General features: G+C 39.0%; 1 protein-coding gene across 1 annotated transcript; it reads right to left on the bottom strand.

The window, feature by feature from the left end:
• Positions 1–543: 543 nt before the first annotated feature.
• Positions 544–3,596, bottom strand: rgs13a (regulator of G protein signaling 13a). Its single transcript, XM_067362408.1, has 5 exons — positions 3,450–3,596; positions 3,287–3,328; positions 3,108–3,169; positions 1,948–2,114; positions 544–1,847 (listed from the first exon to the last, which is right to left on the bottom strand). The coding sequence occupies exons 1-5, from the start codon at positions 3,518–3,520 to the stop codon at positions 1,662–1,664; spliced, it is 528 nt and encodes a 175-aa protein (XP_067218509.1). The 5' UTR covers positions 3,521–3,596; the 3' UTR covers positions 544–1,661.
• Positions 3,597–14,957: the final 11,361 nt, after the last annotated feature.

Here is a 14,957-nt window from a genome sequence, read left to right as displayed (position 1 = left end):
TTGAAAAGAGTATGATGACTATCACACTGTTTGTGTAAATAGGGAAGTGGTGGCAGAAACTCAGGCGTCACCATGTGATGTTAACCCCACCCCTCCCCCCAAGCTTTCGGTCATGAAACAGAAAGTAGTATGCTGAAGGGGATGTCCAATATTAATTTCTTATATCTATATCTATGTCTTACAGTTGTTTTTAATTGTAAAGAAATGTCCCTAGAACTTTCCATTAAATGTCTGATTTACTTACAGTGGCCAAAAAACAATCTGAGCACCTATAATCTCACAAAATATTGCATACAATCTCTATATCTTATATCTCACATATAACATATGGAACAATATTCTATAATATAGACTTTCGATTAAGTATAAGTAACTTTGCAACTACATGTCAACTAACTCTCATTAATTTTAAGCCACATCAACTAGCAGTGGATCTCAACCTTTTGGGCTTCAAGACTGTCCATAAAAATATTTGAAGGCCCTTCAATCACAACACTTTCACTTTCTACCCCAAAATATTTTAGATATTTTAGTTGTTTTGCCTTTTTTAAAAATAATTTGAAGTCATCTTGAGGCCCCCTGGTCAATAACAGGTGTTGGGGTTCGGGTTAGTAGAATAAGTTGACATGTTGTTGCAAAGATTCTTATAGTCAGTAGGATGTCTGTTGGGGGAGCATCAAATCAAAGTGTTTGCAGATATTAAGCAGACAGTCTACTAATGCTCTAATGAAACATGTAGTTGCAGAGAATTGCCAAAAGTGAACGGCCTAAAATAAACACTAAAAACTAAAATAAAATCACTTAAAATAATTGTCATATGGTTCAATATTTTAATGCAGTGACATTCAAATACATTTTTGAATGTTGAATGTAAATTTTCCCCTTAACATCAATAAACGATAACTCCATTTGCATGTTTATTAAGTTATTAAATGCCGCTTAAAAATTAAAAGACAACCTGGACAACCAACTTTTTTTGTGTTTTTCTATAGAGAGAAATCAGTGGTACTTTGATGGATCCAGGAAATACAAGCCTTTTTTTTATTATTTGTTGGCTTGCTGAAATAATATTCATCTGAGAAATCTTAGACGAATTGAAATTGTGTTATACAGATTATTGTGAGAATATTCCATCAGTTCCCCACTGTTCACACAAAAACAGTCAGATTTACATTTGCTTTGTACATTGTGTGTTTATGAATCATTTCATGTCACATGAAATTGTTGTAGCTCATTGAGTTATGAGTTCATATTAAAGAATTAGGTTTTAAAATGTCATTAGCATTATTCCCAAGTCATCTCAAGCCAACCAGATTTGACACTCATCCAGAAATGAAAATAATAAAAGTTAAATAAGGTCCATATGGCGTTCCTGTGGTTGCAGCAGGTTTCAGATCTCCTGTGGTTCATCACAGGTGAGCTGTACAGAAGGCTCATTTGTCTTTGTGAATGCCACAGCCATGCAGGACAATAGAGCAGTGTAACACAGCACATATAAACAGTAGCTTATTCAAGCTTTTATGTGGATCACAATGTTCAGTGCAACCCGAGTCCAGGCCTACATATCGACAAAGCCTGATTTCTCCACGGCCATCTTGTCCATTGCACCAACAGGCCCACAAATGTGTTTGAAGTCCTACAGTCCCTCATTTAAGATGTTCTCAGACCTTAATCCTTTGTGAGACTGATTCCAGAAGGGATCTGTACATGTCCGAGCGAAGGAACCTGGGATAGGAATCCCTCTCCATAAGACCAAAGACAATCCTCTGAGCATCATCGAAACACACTCTTGTTGGAGCTTGGACGTTCTGCTTGATAAGCTCTCTCGTGACGTGGTCAATGTTTATCTGAAAGATTAACGGAGAAGCAGTGAGAAGCATATTGACGTTGATCGATAACTCTATCGCTCAATAAAACCACATCTTCACACTGTGCTAGTGTGCTTACCTCTTTGGGAGCTTCTGCCTTGATGTAATGCTCAAAAATCTTCTTGGCCCTTGAGGATAGCCTGGACGAACTCCTGATTTTTTTGAAGTCTTCACAAACCAGCCAAAATTCAATGTTCTCATCGCTGAACTCGGACTTGAGGAAGGTGTGGAATGTTGCCATGCCATCTACAAGAACAAACCGCAGGGTTAATCTGTTGCTCAATGCAAATGCATCAGTTCGGCAGCCATAAAAATATATGTATGCAAATATGATCTCTAAAATATGAACCGAAAGAGAAAAGCAGCTTTGGTTACACAAAAATTATTTGGACATTGAAATATATGAATCTAAAAAGAAGTCGCTTGTGCACACCATTTGATCACAAATACAGTAAAATTGTGAAGTATTATTTCCATTTAAAATAACTGATTTCAATTTTATTATATTTTAAAATGTAATTTATTCCTGTTATGGCAAAGCTAAATTTTCAGCATCCTTATTCCAGTCTTCAGTGTTACATGATCCTTCAGAAATCAATCTAACATGCTACATCAAATGCTAATTTTTTAAAGTTTTTTGATTGCTAAAAAGTTTAAAAGAATGGCATTTATTTTAAACAGAATTATTTTGTAAATGTCTTTACAGTCATTTTTGATAAACGTAATGAGTCCTTGCTAAAAAGTCATTTCTTAAAAAAAAAAAAAACTGTAGTGTGTGTGTATATATATATATATATATATATATATATATATAAATATATATATATATATATATATATATATATATATATATATATATATATGCAATTATATCCATACATTTTTTTTGTTTGTTTTTCTTTTTTTTTTTGTTTTTTTGCGAGGCTTACATGCCCAAGTAGTTTTGTATAACTGAAGCTGCTTTTTTCTTTTGCTTTGCATACATTAAGTCAGTTCCTTTATCCAGCTATCTGACCATCTAGTAAACAGTGCAGGTTTTGTTCATATAATTTTGCCCTGTCCTACATGACGTCAATTAAATCCACAAAGGAAAATAATTGGTCATGAATTCTATGATAAAACGATCTTCTAAATATATAAAATTCACAGACATGTGCACAATGTCAAGTGTATTAGAATCAATACATTAATATATGAATTATAAGAATATAATTATAAGAATTAATACATGCCACTTACATTTGGATCTAAGGAGGTTTTCCAATGACTGGGACCACAGTAGGGTCTCACTGGGGTTCAGTCTGTTTAAATAAAACATAATTAGTATACATTCAAAAGCAATCCACAATAGTGGATTACAATTGTGATTATATTCACAAGAAAAAGTGAAAAAAAAAAAAAAAGTGAAAGTAGCTTACTTGTCTGTCAACAGACAACGAAACCGCCACTTGTCTAGTCTCCTGAGGATTGAGAACATGTTCGGTTAAATTTCTAAGACAAATGCACCAATTCCATGATATATTCTGTTTTTACCAAACACTTACATTTTTGAAAGTAAGTACAACAATAAACAACACTTACCGGGGACTGACTGTTTTATCCTCCTCGTTCATGTTCTTTATTTCAGTTGAAGATGACAATATTGTTGGCATTTTAACAAAAACTTTTCTGGTGCTGATAGGTGTTGGTGTGCTGTTGTGCTTCAGTTATTTCAGTTAATAAGAGCGGGCTGTTCTCACAACCCTTTTTATGCAGTATTGGCGTCATCAGTTTAGAATCACCTAACCACAAACGCACACACACTAAAAAAAAAAAAAAAAGAGAGGAAGTTTTTGGGGTGACGCTAACTAGCTGAGACAGGCGCAACAGCAGGTCTGTGCAGATGCAGAGATGCAAATCAGACTGGAAAGTTCATGGACAGATAAGCAAATGCTGACTTTTACACGAGATCATTTTTACAAGCTCTGTGTTTGTATTCAGAAAACAAACAATGGCTGTTCTTTTTTTCTTATTCACGTGTTGTTTGCGTTTTTCCATCATTAATATACTATCATGTGGTGTATTGAAATAAAGTCATCTGAACTGATGGCTACAATGTAACACGTAACCATGTAACAAATTTCTTGATTAGATTCAATGAAAAGGCTAGTTAGCACCAAGACATTTTGTTGTATCATATTTTCAATCCTCAATACAGTAAAAATGTTTTTAATGTTCAACAGGGGTCTGAAATCAGACCACAATATAGTTTCATAAGACCTCTCAAATGTTAATAGTGTCTTAGATATAGGTGTCCCGTGATATCTTCTTCTAGCTAATCAAAAGTGCTTTTCTTAACCGATTAGCGCTATGCTAAGCTAGTAGGCTAAGTTGTTTGTTTGCCATCCAAAAGAATTGTGAACACACAAATATACTTAGACCACAAAGTACAGGTATAAATTAGGGAACATTTTCAAATGCAGCTTTCTGCAAAAATTCTGCAATATTTCAATTTTGTGATCTCAAGAATTGTGCTTATTTAGTAATGAGCTCCACCATAGTTAGTAAAGTGGTAACAAGATTAACACATAGTTAGCAAATCCTTGGAATTGCAGGGACATTTGCTTGTGGTTCATAAGAAATATGATTTTGCAGAAAATCAAGTATAATTGTTTGTAAAATGGTCCCAATGCTTAGGGATTTTTGCTGAGGAAAATAATGTACCTTCTACTGAGGCAAGTCACTGCAATAAAACAGAAAGCCCCATTCAAGTCAACAGTTTCACTTCTGTTTTTGATTTTAACTGAGACTTGTTTACCCATATGGCACATACAAACATATGACAAAAATGTAGTCTGAAAGATGTTTGAATAATAGATGGATGGATGTAAGTAACTAAAACTTATTGAAATATGTTTTAAAATCTATATAAGCTATATATAATTTCACCGGCCACTTTATTAGGTAGACCTTGCTAGTACCGGTTTGGTTCAAAACTGGCATAGATTCAACAAGGTGCTGGAAACATTCCTCAGAAATTTTGTCCCATATTCACATGATAGCATCACAGTTTCTGCAGATTTTTCGGCTGCACATCCATGATGCAAATCTCTCGTTCCACCACATACCAAAGGTTCTCTATTGGATTGAGATCTGGTGACTGTGGTGGAGGCCATTTGAATACAGTGAATTCATTGTCATGTACAAGAAACCAGTTTGAGATGATTTGAGCTTTGTGACATGGTGTGTTACCCTGCTGGTAGCCATCAGAACATGGAAACACTGCAGTCATAAAGGGATGGAGATGGTCAGCAAAAATACTCAGGTAGTCTGTGGTATTTAAACAATGCTCAATTGGTACTAAGGGTAAGGGTGCCAAGAAAATATCCCCCACATCATTACACCACCACCAGCAGCCTGAACCGTTGATGCATGGCAGGATGGATCCATGCTTTCATGTTGTTTACGGCAAATTCTAACCCTCCTGAATGTCGCAGCTGAAATCGTGACTCATCAGATTAGGTAACGTTTTTCGGTATCTCTCAGATTTAGAGTTAGAGCCTACTGTTACTAATGTAAAACAAACAAGGAAAGATGAGATGTATATCATGAACAACTGGCACACTGCATCTTGTGCATGTTCATATTCGAATCTCTCTCAGGGAATTAAACAAGCAATTTGCTTGCTTCAATGTACTTCAATGAACTGTGTTTGCAACAAAATTGTGCTTGTATTTGCGTCCTTATGCGAGTTTAAAAATAAAATTTTATATGAAATGTGTGGAGAACATGATGATTATGGCTTTATTAATGTAAATGCTTTGATGTGTAGACAAACATTCACACTGAGTAACAGCCAAGGCCTTCAGCTGCAACCATGTCTGAAACAACCAGAGTTTCATTTTACATAGGTCAAACTTTAAGTGAAACAGCCTCTGCAAACACATTTTATTTCCATAATGCAACGTGACAAAGTGAAACAGGATATTTAATAATATGAAAATGTAGAGCAGGTATTTCAACCTGCACACTAGTTACAACAGCTCTTTGTCTATTAATATTATTTTCCCTGCCTAGGAGTCTGGGCAATGTCAGCTAAAAAGTAGTTTAATTTTGTAAATAAATAAATAAATAAATACATCTTTGAAAAGCATGCAATGACAGATGTGCACAATAAGTCCAAAAATGTGTATTATGAAACTAACTAGGGTCAACTTTGATTTTACGTTGGCTTTATATTTCTATTTTCCTTAAAGTGCATTCATATTAGAGACATTTTGACAAAAGTCTGGGGGCATAAGCAAAAGCAAAATCTGCATGGGGAAATCTTTCGCCCTCACACGAAACACTAGATCGTGCAGATTACTATTGAACTGAGTCGAGTTTATGTGAAAAATTTTATCAACGTAAATGTGACTGCACCATAAATTAAGTTAAAGAGAATGTGCTTTGAGAAACAAATGACTGCTGAGTTTGACCAAATAAGTTGTGAGCACTAATGTCCATGAGTGAATTAATCTAAATGCAGTGAGAACACTATATAGCCCATGCTCATAATCTGGTATTTTTAAACATGGATAGTAAAACAAAGAAAAGTTCTGATATTAAATAAAGAAGAGATATTGAGTAGCTATTTTTAATTCACTAATCAATTAATTTTGCGACATTGATAATGTGAACTCGTACTGAAGGTCAGATGTTATTCCACTGAAATGCTGGAGAACATGACCTTCAGGTTTTAGCTTTCAGGTCAATTTTTTCACATACTATACATCATTGCAGTATATTCCCAGTCTGTCTGAAACACATGATTTCTAAAAAGCCCCTCCAAAGCCCAGCGTGATTAGGTGTGATTGACCTGAAGCGCAGAATCGTTCTCGTGGTACTTTGATGTCATTCACCGACTGGTCTGTGCATCGCCACTTCAAGTCGAACACACTATTGAGACTATCCTCGCAGTAACCTGCAGCACGGATTAAATCCAATTTGTAGTGGATATTTGTAGTGATCCCCCCCCCCCAAATGGAGTTCAGCGCAAATTCTGCCACACAGCCAATTTCAAAAAAGTTAATTACTGATGCCATTCACAGTACTGTTTGTTTACACAATGCTACAACAAATACTTACCCCTAATCCAACCCTACACCCTTACCTGGTTTGGGTAAAAAAACTCATGTGTCCATTAAGTATTGGATTTAATCCAGTACGTTATCGTGATAACAGGCTGCAGAGAGGACATTTTGGAGTGCTCTGATTGGCCAGGTGACGCAGCGCATTGTGATTGGCCAAACACCTCAAGCGTGTGTCGGAAATGCAACACCCCTAACCATAATCGTAAGCTTCAGCTTCCAAGGCTTCTAAAGTAATTGTAAACACACAGTTAACAATGTCATCAGTTTTACTGTATCAATTCGAGCCCGAGTCGGATTCTGAAAATGTGTATGATTGAACTGAGGAAACTGTATTTAAGGGAGCCTGAGGGATGACAGTCTGTGGTGGAGCTGAGGGAGCACGGAGCCAAGGTGGAGCCATTGGGTTGGTAGGACGAGGTGGACGAGGGATTCAAGGCAGAGCTTATCCAGGAATGACTAAGATGACTTAGAACTGGCTGAAGCAGCAGAGATGAAGGTGACTTGGAACTGGATGGAACCAGTGGAGACTGTAGACCAGTGGCGAGGCCAGAAATCTTCAAGTGGGTGGACCTTGGTGAAATAGGGTGGACCTCTATATACAGCCTGCACATTTATATTATATAAATTTGTATATTAAAAATATATATATATATATATATATATATATATATATATATATATATATATATATATATATATATATATATATATATAAAATGTGTGTGTGTGTGTGTGTTAGCCAGAAATAATGTTAAAAAGACTTTCTGTGTTTTATTTATATTTTGAATAAGCCTAAAAAACACATAAAAAATGTTGAATTTAAAATAAGGTCGAATTTATATTTGATTCATGTAACTCATAACTGAATATGACAAGACAATAAAACGTTTTGCGTTTTCGACATATCTGATATCAGTAAGAGTGAACGTGCATATTTTAAAACAAAATATTATTTGCAAATAGTTTATATTGATTAGGCCTTCTTCACAACTGCAGTAACTTATTTTACAATTTTTACTTTTATTAATTCCCCTAATCCTTTTAATACTTAATATATATTTAATTCTTTTAAAACAACAACTCCACCCCCCCCACCCCCCACCCCCCCACCCCCCACCCCCCAAGCGCAAATGTGAAACTCTGCCTATGGCACAAACTAATATCTGGACTTCAACTGATGCTTTTTAGGCAGGTCTGGATCAGCGTTTTCTGTTAAATAGAATAAGGATACTTTACACAACAACAATATACTTCACGAAAATGACCAAACACCATACCATATGTTGGCGAGGTCTTCAGAGTTAGAATTAGGATTTTTATTTTTTTGTTGTTGTTAAAAATGGAGTTATGTAAATTTTTCATGTAAAAATGCAAAATAGAAAAGTTTTTAGTAGTGTGTGGGTTTTGGAGCCTGCAGTATACACTTCTCTTGTACATGCTATATATGTGGTACTGATGTTTCCAGTGTGGAAAGGAAAAAAGCATTTGGGTTGACCTTGCACATGGAAACTGACATGCATCTTGAATTACATGACTTTCATTTAACACTAGAAGTCCCAGAGATTTGTAACCCTCCTTTAGCCAAGTGGATGCTAACTGGCTAGTCTTTTGGCTATCATTAGCATCAATTCATGTGTAAATATGGTCATTACCTGAGCAATCTGCAGGGGGGTTGGGGGTGTGTGTGTGAATGGTTGCTGGTGGCTTGTTTGTATGTGTGGGGGAGGGAGGGCTGCTAAAAGCAGAGAACTTGATTGACCATGGGCCGGTTTCAGAAAGGAGGTTAAGTGAAAACTCTGAGTATGTTAACCCTGAAATGAGGGAGTGCAAGTGATGTTTAAAAAGTTAACTCACTCATTAACACTGCAAAAATGTTTTTCATACTAAGTATTTTTTTATCCTATTTTAAGTAAATTAAAAAAAAAAATCTTAAATCAAGATGGATTTTCTATATGAGAAAATTATATATGATATTTAGTCTTGTTTCCTGGGGGGATCTAAATTAAGTGCATTTTACTTAAGTAAAATGATCAATATCTGCCAGTGTGGTAATAAAAATAATCTTAATGCAAACGGAAAGTGTTGGAGTGTCTACCCAGGTGAAAAAAAGTGCAGTAAAATACACTTTATTTTAGTACACTTTTACACTTCCATAATGTCCAGTGCTCTATTTCTGTGCACTTATTTTGTACTAAAAGCTCTTCTTTAGTACTTCTTAAGATAATCTTAAGAACATCTAAGTGTACTCAACTAAGCTATTTTGAGACACCATGAATTTGAACTAAAATGTGCTTTTAACATACTATCTCTGTATAGAAAAATGTTTTAAGTTACCACTTGTAGTACACTTGAAACCATCTTTCAAACACTTTTAAAAATGGACTTATGATGTATTTCAAATATAAGATTAATATATGATGAATATATACAAAATGTATTTATAATATATTGCCAGGCAGTGCCAGGATTGTGAGTGATTGCTGGAATGTACTCACTCACTTTTTAATATTATTTGTAAATATGTGTACAAATGGTTGGTTTCTTTATTTTATTGTGTACTATTTTTATCAATAGATCTCAGCAACAAAGTAAAAAAAACATGTGTGTTGATTTCTCCCTAAGATGGCAAAGTGAAACACAAGTTTCCTTGAAGTGGCTCAGCATGGCCCCACATTGTTTACATAACAAAAGCAACTGTTCACAGCTGATTAAGGATATTAGCCTAAAGACTTCCAGCCCATCGGCTGTCCTGCGGGTTTTATAGGTAGAAAAGCCAAATGGCTGCTCTCTGGGACTTCTAGTGTTAAAGGACACCAAGATGTCCTTAACATGAGACAAAATTACAGTTTACGCTAGACAGTCACCATCACCTTGGTGCTTTAAATTACAAGACAAGATTTTCTTGTAAACCTAAATGCATAATATAAGCAAGCATCATTGTTTGGGAAATTTTGAAAAATTCTCATACCCTTTGAGTTTCATACCTCTCACAATTTACATCCTAATGCTTGCACAGTCATTTCCTCTCATGCACCACCACTTAATCAAGAATGAGAGCTGAGAAAAGGATGAGTAAAAATGAAAGTGTCAGACAGGAAATTGCAACTGCAACTCCATTTGACATGAATTAATTCTTACATTATCATTTTCACATGTTTTTACCCTCTTAAACATAATTTATTGATTATTTCTCACAAACACTTCAATGACCGTATCATCTCAGTACAAACTATGCGAGCAGATAGAGCCAGATCTCTGGTATTGGATGCCATTTGCATCATTTTGTCAATCACATAATGTACCAAAGAGTTTCACATGACAGTGTTCTTGCCTAAGGGGTACACATGCCTGGAAATGTGCTTTGTTCTTTGATGCAAAATTTACTGTATGTGTGTAATGGTGCTTACTAAGGCAGGCATCACTATTACTATTGTTCAATGTTTAGAGGTTTGTTAGAGTATGAAACTTCAACCTGTATTTAACTTCAACATGTAACCTTCAAAATTAGAGTTTTCACTTGGTATACAGAAGCAAAACTAATAAATAAATTATAAAAATAATAAATCCCATAGACCAGTGGTGAGGAGAAAAAAAAAATCTTTGAATGGATGGATATTGGTAAAATGGTGGACTTCTATTATACGGCTCTATCAAATGATATAATTCATAATGGACACTTTTCAGGCTTCTGGGGCTCTCATGTGGAAGTCCTCATATTTAGGCAAACTTCTATAGTGGTGGTGAATGTAAACTAAAATAAATGATTTTTGAATTTTCCATTTGCTCTAATAATAATAAAAAAAATTTCCATGATAGTGTTTCTATGACTGTACAAAATAGGAAGAAAAAAATATGGAGAGCTTGATTACAGTGGTCAGAAGAGAGAAATATGTCAAATTTTCCATCACTCAATCAGCCGTTGTGTTAGGAACACTCACGTAGCAGCGTTAATAAGTTCCCGTTTGAGGGAACTTGACGCTGCATCATGTTGACACAATAGGTATGCTTTCAGCATGCTCTGGTGTCTGAAGCGCATTTTAAGTCATATGATGTCACTAGCAAATCGGCATGTCTATAAAAGGGCAGCAGCATTAAACATAATTGTCTATCGTTTCACAGTGAGGAAGCTCCGCTTTTAACTGGCTCTCTGCGCAAGGGATGGGAGCCAGGCATCTTTGCCTTGGGGATCGCAGGTGGAGCTGGCAGAGGAATTTCAGACAGGTAATTCCCTTTCTCGGACTTCACCCGCTAGCTCCAGTGCTCTCAGGCCAGATCTGGAAGCCCGCTCTGGCTGAGGCTGGTTAGAAAGGCCTATGCGGCACCAGGTGGAGCCCTGCACACTATGGCGATGTTGCAGGCCTACCAGACTAACCTTCTGAAGGACCTGGACCAGTCCGGGAGCTTCACAGAGCCACAGATTCAATTCAGTTCAATAAAAGTTTTGATGTTGCAAAATTCGATTCAGCTGTAAAGCAGCTCTACGGAAGACAATAGTCTCGTCATTCAGCTCAATTCTGTTCAGGTTTTTTTCTCATCCGATATTGTTAGTGCTGTCAAATTGATAATATTACTAAGTATTAAGTGTCTTTTAAACCCCAACAAAACAACCCAAAGGTGGCAAGGAAAACAAACTCAATCAGGTGACAAAAATAAGAAAAACATTGGAAGGCTAGTGTGGCTTGTGACGACACATTGATGTCCTAAGACACAAAACGATCGGTTTGTGTGAGAAACCGAACAGTATTATATAAATTTTTATCTCTAATACACAACTACGTCCAACTGCCATGAGTGTGCATACGGCATCCTGTGCGTGAGGTGTGTGCACGCTCTGGCGTAGTTTACGCAAGCGCCAGAAGTGATCTCTCTCACGCATACGTCACTCATTGTTTACACAGTGCACAAACATTGTAGGTATGACGGCTAATCAAAATGGTACTTACTTGCGCTTATCCAGATTGTTTAAACTGACTACGGTGAAAAGGTAGGAGTGCTGTTATCACTGAAATATTGCACGGCTATCAGCCAATCAGATTCGAGAACCAGACAGAACTGTTGTGTGTGTATATATATATATATATATATATATATATGTGTGTGTGTGTGTATATATATATATATATATATACACACACACTCACTCACCTAAAGGATTATTAGGAACACCTGTTCAATTTCTCATTAATGCAATGCAATTATCTAATCAACCAATCACATGGCAGTTGCTTCAATGCATTTAGGGGTGTGGTCCTGGTCAAGACAATCTCTTGAACTCCAAACTGAATGTCAGAATGGGAAAGAAAGGTGATTTAAGCAATTTTGAGCGTGGCATGGTTGTTGGTGCCAGACGGGCCGGTCTGAGTATTTCACAATCTGCTCAGTTACTGGAATTTTCACGCACAACCATTTCTAGGGTTTACGAAGAATGGTGTGAAAGGGGGAAAACATCCAGTATGCGGCAGTCCTATGGGCAAAATGCCTTGTTGATGCTAGAGGTCAGAGGAGAATGGGCTGACTGATTCAAGCTGATAGAAGAACAACCGAGGTATGCAGCAAAGCATTTGTGAAGCCACAACACGCACAACCTTGAGGCAGATGGGCTACAACAGCAGAAGACCCCACCGGGTACCACTCATCTCCACTACAAATAGGAAAAAGAGGCTACAATTTGCACGAGCTCACCAAAATTGGACAGTTGAAGACTGGAAAAATGTTGCCTGGTCTGATGAGTCTCGATTTTTTGTTGAGACATTCAGATGGTAGAGCCAGAATTTTGCGTAAACAGAAGGCTGGTGGTGGTGGTGTAATGGTGTAGGGGATGTTCCCTTTCGTGGGAACTATCGACGCTACGTCAGTGACGTGATGGGAATCCTCTGCATTTTTGTGTTCGTGAAGCACTATTGTATCCAACCAATGAGAGAACGTGACGTCAGAGGCGGGCGACGTCGCGGACCGGAACCTATAAAGCATGCCCAGAAACAAAGAACGCTAGCTTCTGTTGTCTTCAGTAAGCGCTATTTGTATCTTGTCTGTCTTATTTATTGTTGTCTGTCTACCATCTCGCCAGAAAGTGATCTCTTTGTCTGAGGACAAGAGTTTCCAAACAAGTGAAATAAGCATAATAGACATATATATATATATAAAATGACGGAGAAAGGCCAGCGTTTCACTAAGTGTGCACCTCCTTGTCCGCGATTCATCGTGGAGGGAGATACACACGAGATGTGTGTGAAATGCCTGGGAGTTGAGCACGCACAGGCAGCTCTTGAGGGGGCTGTCTGTGTGCACTGTGAGCGGCTCACTCTCAGGGCGCTGCGCTCACGCCGGGCGCTCTTTGAGGAGGGCGCCGCGGCGAGTGTTCCCCGCGGGTCTGGTCCCGCTGCTGCCGAGGCACAGCGAAGGCTGCACTCGTGGGGTTCACAGATGGATCTAGCAGAGGGGGGAGAGACGGGCTCTGCCTTATCGCTTCCCTTACCTGCTAGATCTAGTGTCTCTCCTTTGGTGGTGGAAGCACGCGCTGCGGTTTCTTCCCCGCAAAGGGAGGCACCGACACTGAATATATCTTCCTCCGAGGAGGTTGATGTTGAAGGTGTCGAGGGTGGTGATGAGGGACCGTCATCCTTATCTCCAGCCCATGAGGAGCTTATGGAGGTAGTGACCCGGGCAGTAGAAAAACTGAAAATAAGCTGGCCCGCGGAGGAGAGCGTTCCTAAAATAAAAAGCAAGTTAGATGAACGCTTCCTCCCAGATAGGTCACTACCCCAGCGTAGGGGACTGCCGTTCTTTCCCGACCTCCACACCGAGGTGTCGAGGTCGTGGAATAGACCCGTGCAGTACCGTGTCTTCAGCCCACAAACGACAATTTATAGTAATATTACGGGGCTGAAGCAACACGGTTATGGGGCGATGCCTCGGGTTGAGGAGACGCTTGCGAGCTATCTCTCGCCCGAGTCTGCATCGTCCCTGAAATCCCCGACGTTGCCCACCAAACCACTAAAACAAACATCGAGTTTGATGGGCAAGGCTTATTCGGCAGCGGGTCAGGCTGCGGCATGTCTGCACACAATGTCTATACTGCAGGCATACCAAGCTGATCTGCTGGGGGAGATTGAGGAGTCTGGGGAAGCTACTTTTGATACAATTCAGGAGTTGAGAAAAGCCGCAGATTTAGCTCTCCGTGCCACCAAGGAGACGGCCAAGTCAGTAGGCCGTTCTATGGCAGCCATGGTGGCCACGGAGAGACATCTGTGGCTCAATCTCGCAGATATTAAGGATAAAGACAAACATATCCTTATGGATGCGCCGCTTTCCTCCGAGGGCCTGTTCGGTGACGCAGTTGCTACTGTCGTCGACAGGTTCGAGGAGGCGAAAAAACAGAAAGCGGCGTTCCAAAGATTCCTTCCCCGGAAATCTCATCCCCCTGAGGCTGCTGGGCGGGAGCAGCCTCAGCCGATAGCCGGCTCCTCGGGATACAGGTCCCAGCAGAAAGCTAGTGTGGCCGCCCGTGCTCCCCGCGGAAAGCTTGGGGACCGGTGCGCGCTGTACAGCAGAAGCCTTCTGGGGGTAGGGCGGATCTGAGGACCGTCATTATTTCCCGGAAGGCTTCCCAAAAGAAATCCTGACGGTCATGGGTCAGGGTTTCTGAGGGCAGTCCCCTCCGAAGGGGTTCGACGATTAACATCTATCGTTCCCCATCGGTGCCCTCAGGGGGCTGTTCTGCCAACCCTGCCACCCAGTGTGCGACAGGGCGCAGCAGTCCCCGTCGATCCTTCGAGGAGGGTCGGCCAGCACATGATTCGCTTATCTGCCGGTGCGCCGTGCCAGATAAACGAGCCACGTGCTCAAAAACACCAGAGACCAGTCTCGAGAGGCTGGTTCCCTTAGTAGAATTTTTGGGGGAATGGAAACTTCTTCCGAATATTTCGAAATGGGTGCTGCTCATGGTAGAACAGGGTTACAGAATTCAGTTCGGTTCTCT

This window comes from Chanodichthys erythropterus, chromosome 16 (genome assembly GCF_024489055.1).
Source record: "Chanodichthys erythropterus isolate Z2021 chromosome 16, ASM2448905v1, whole genome shotgun sequence".
Classification (NCBI taxonomy): Eukaryota; Metazoa; Chordata; class Actinopteri; order Cypriniformes; family Xenocyprididae; genus Chanodichthys; species Chanodichthys erythropterus.
The sequence above is the reverse complement of the archived record's forward strand: the minus strand, read 5'-3'. Positions and strand labels throughout refer to the sequence as shown.

What these genes read in the sequence shown, in the direction of transcription:
- rgs13a (XM_067362408.1), bottom strand. Translation starts at nt 3,520, where the DNA reads ATGCCAACAATATTGTCATCTTCAACTGAAATAAAGAACATGAACGAG. An exon ending in GATAAAACAGTCAGTCCCCG is followed by an intron (nt 3,329 to 3,449) that starts GTAAGTGTTGTT and finishes CTCAATCCTCAG; the next exon opens with GAGACTAGACAAGTGGCGGT. An exon ending in AAACCTCCTTAGATCCAAAT is followed by an intron (nt 2,115 to 3,107) that starts GTAAGTGGCATG and finishes TTGTTCTTGTAG; the next exon opens with ATGGCATGGCAACATTCCAC.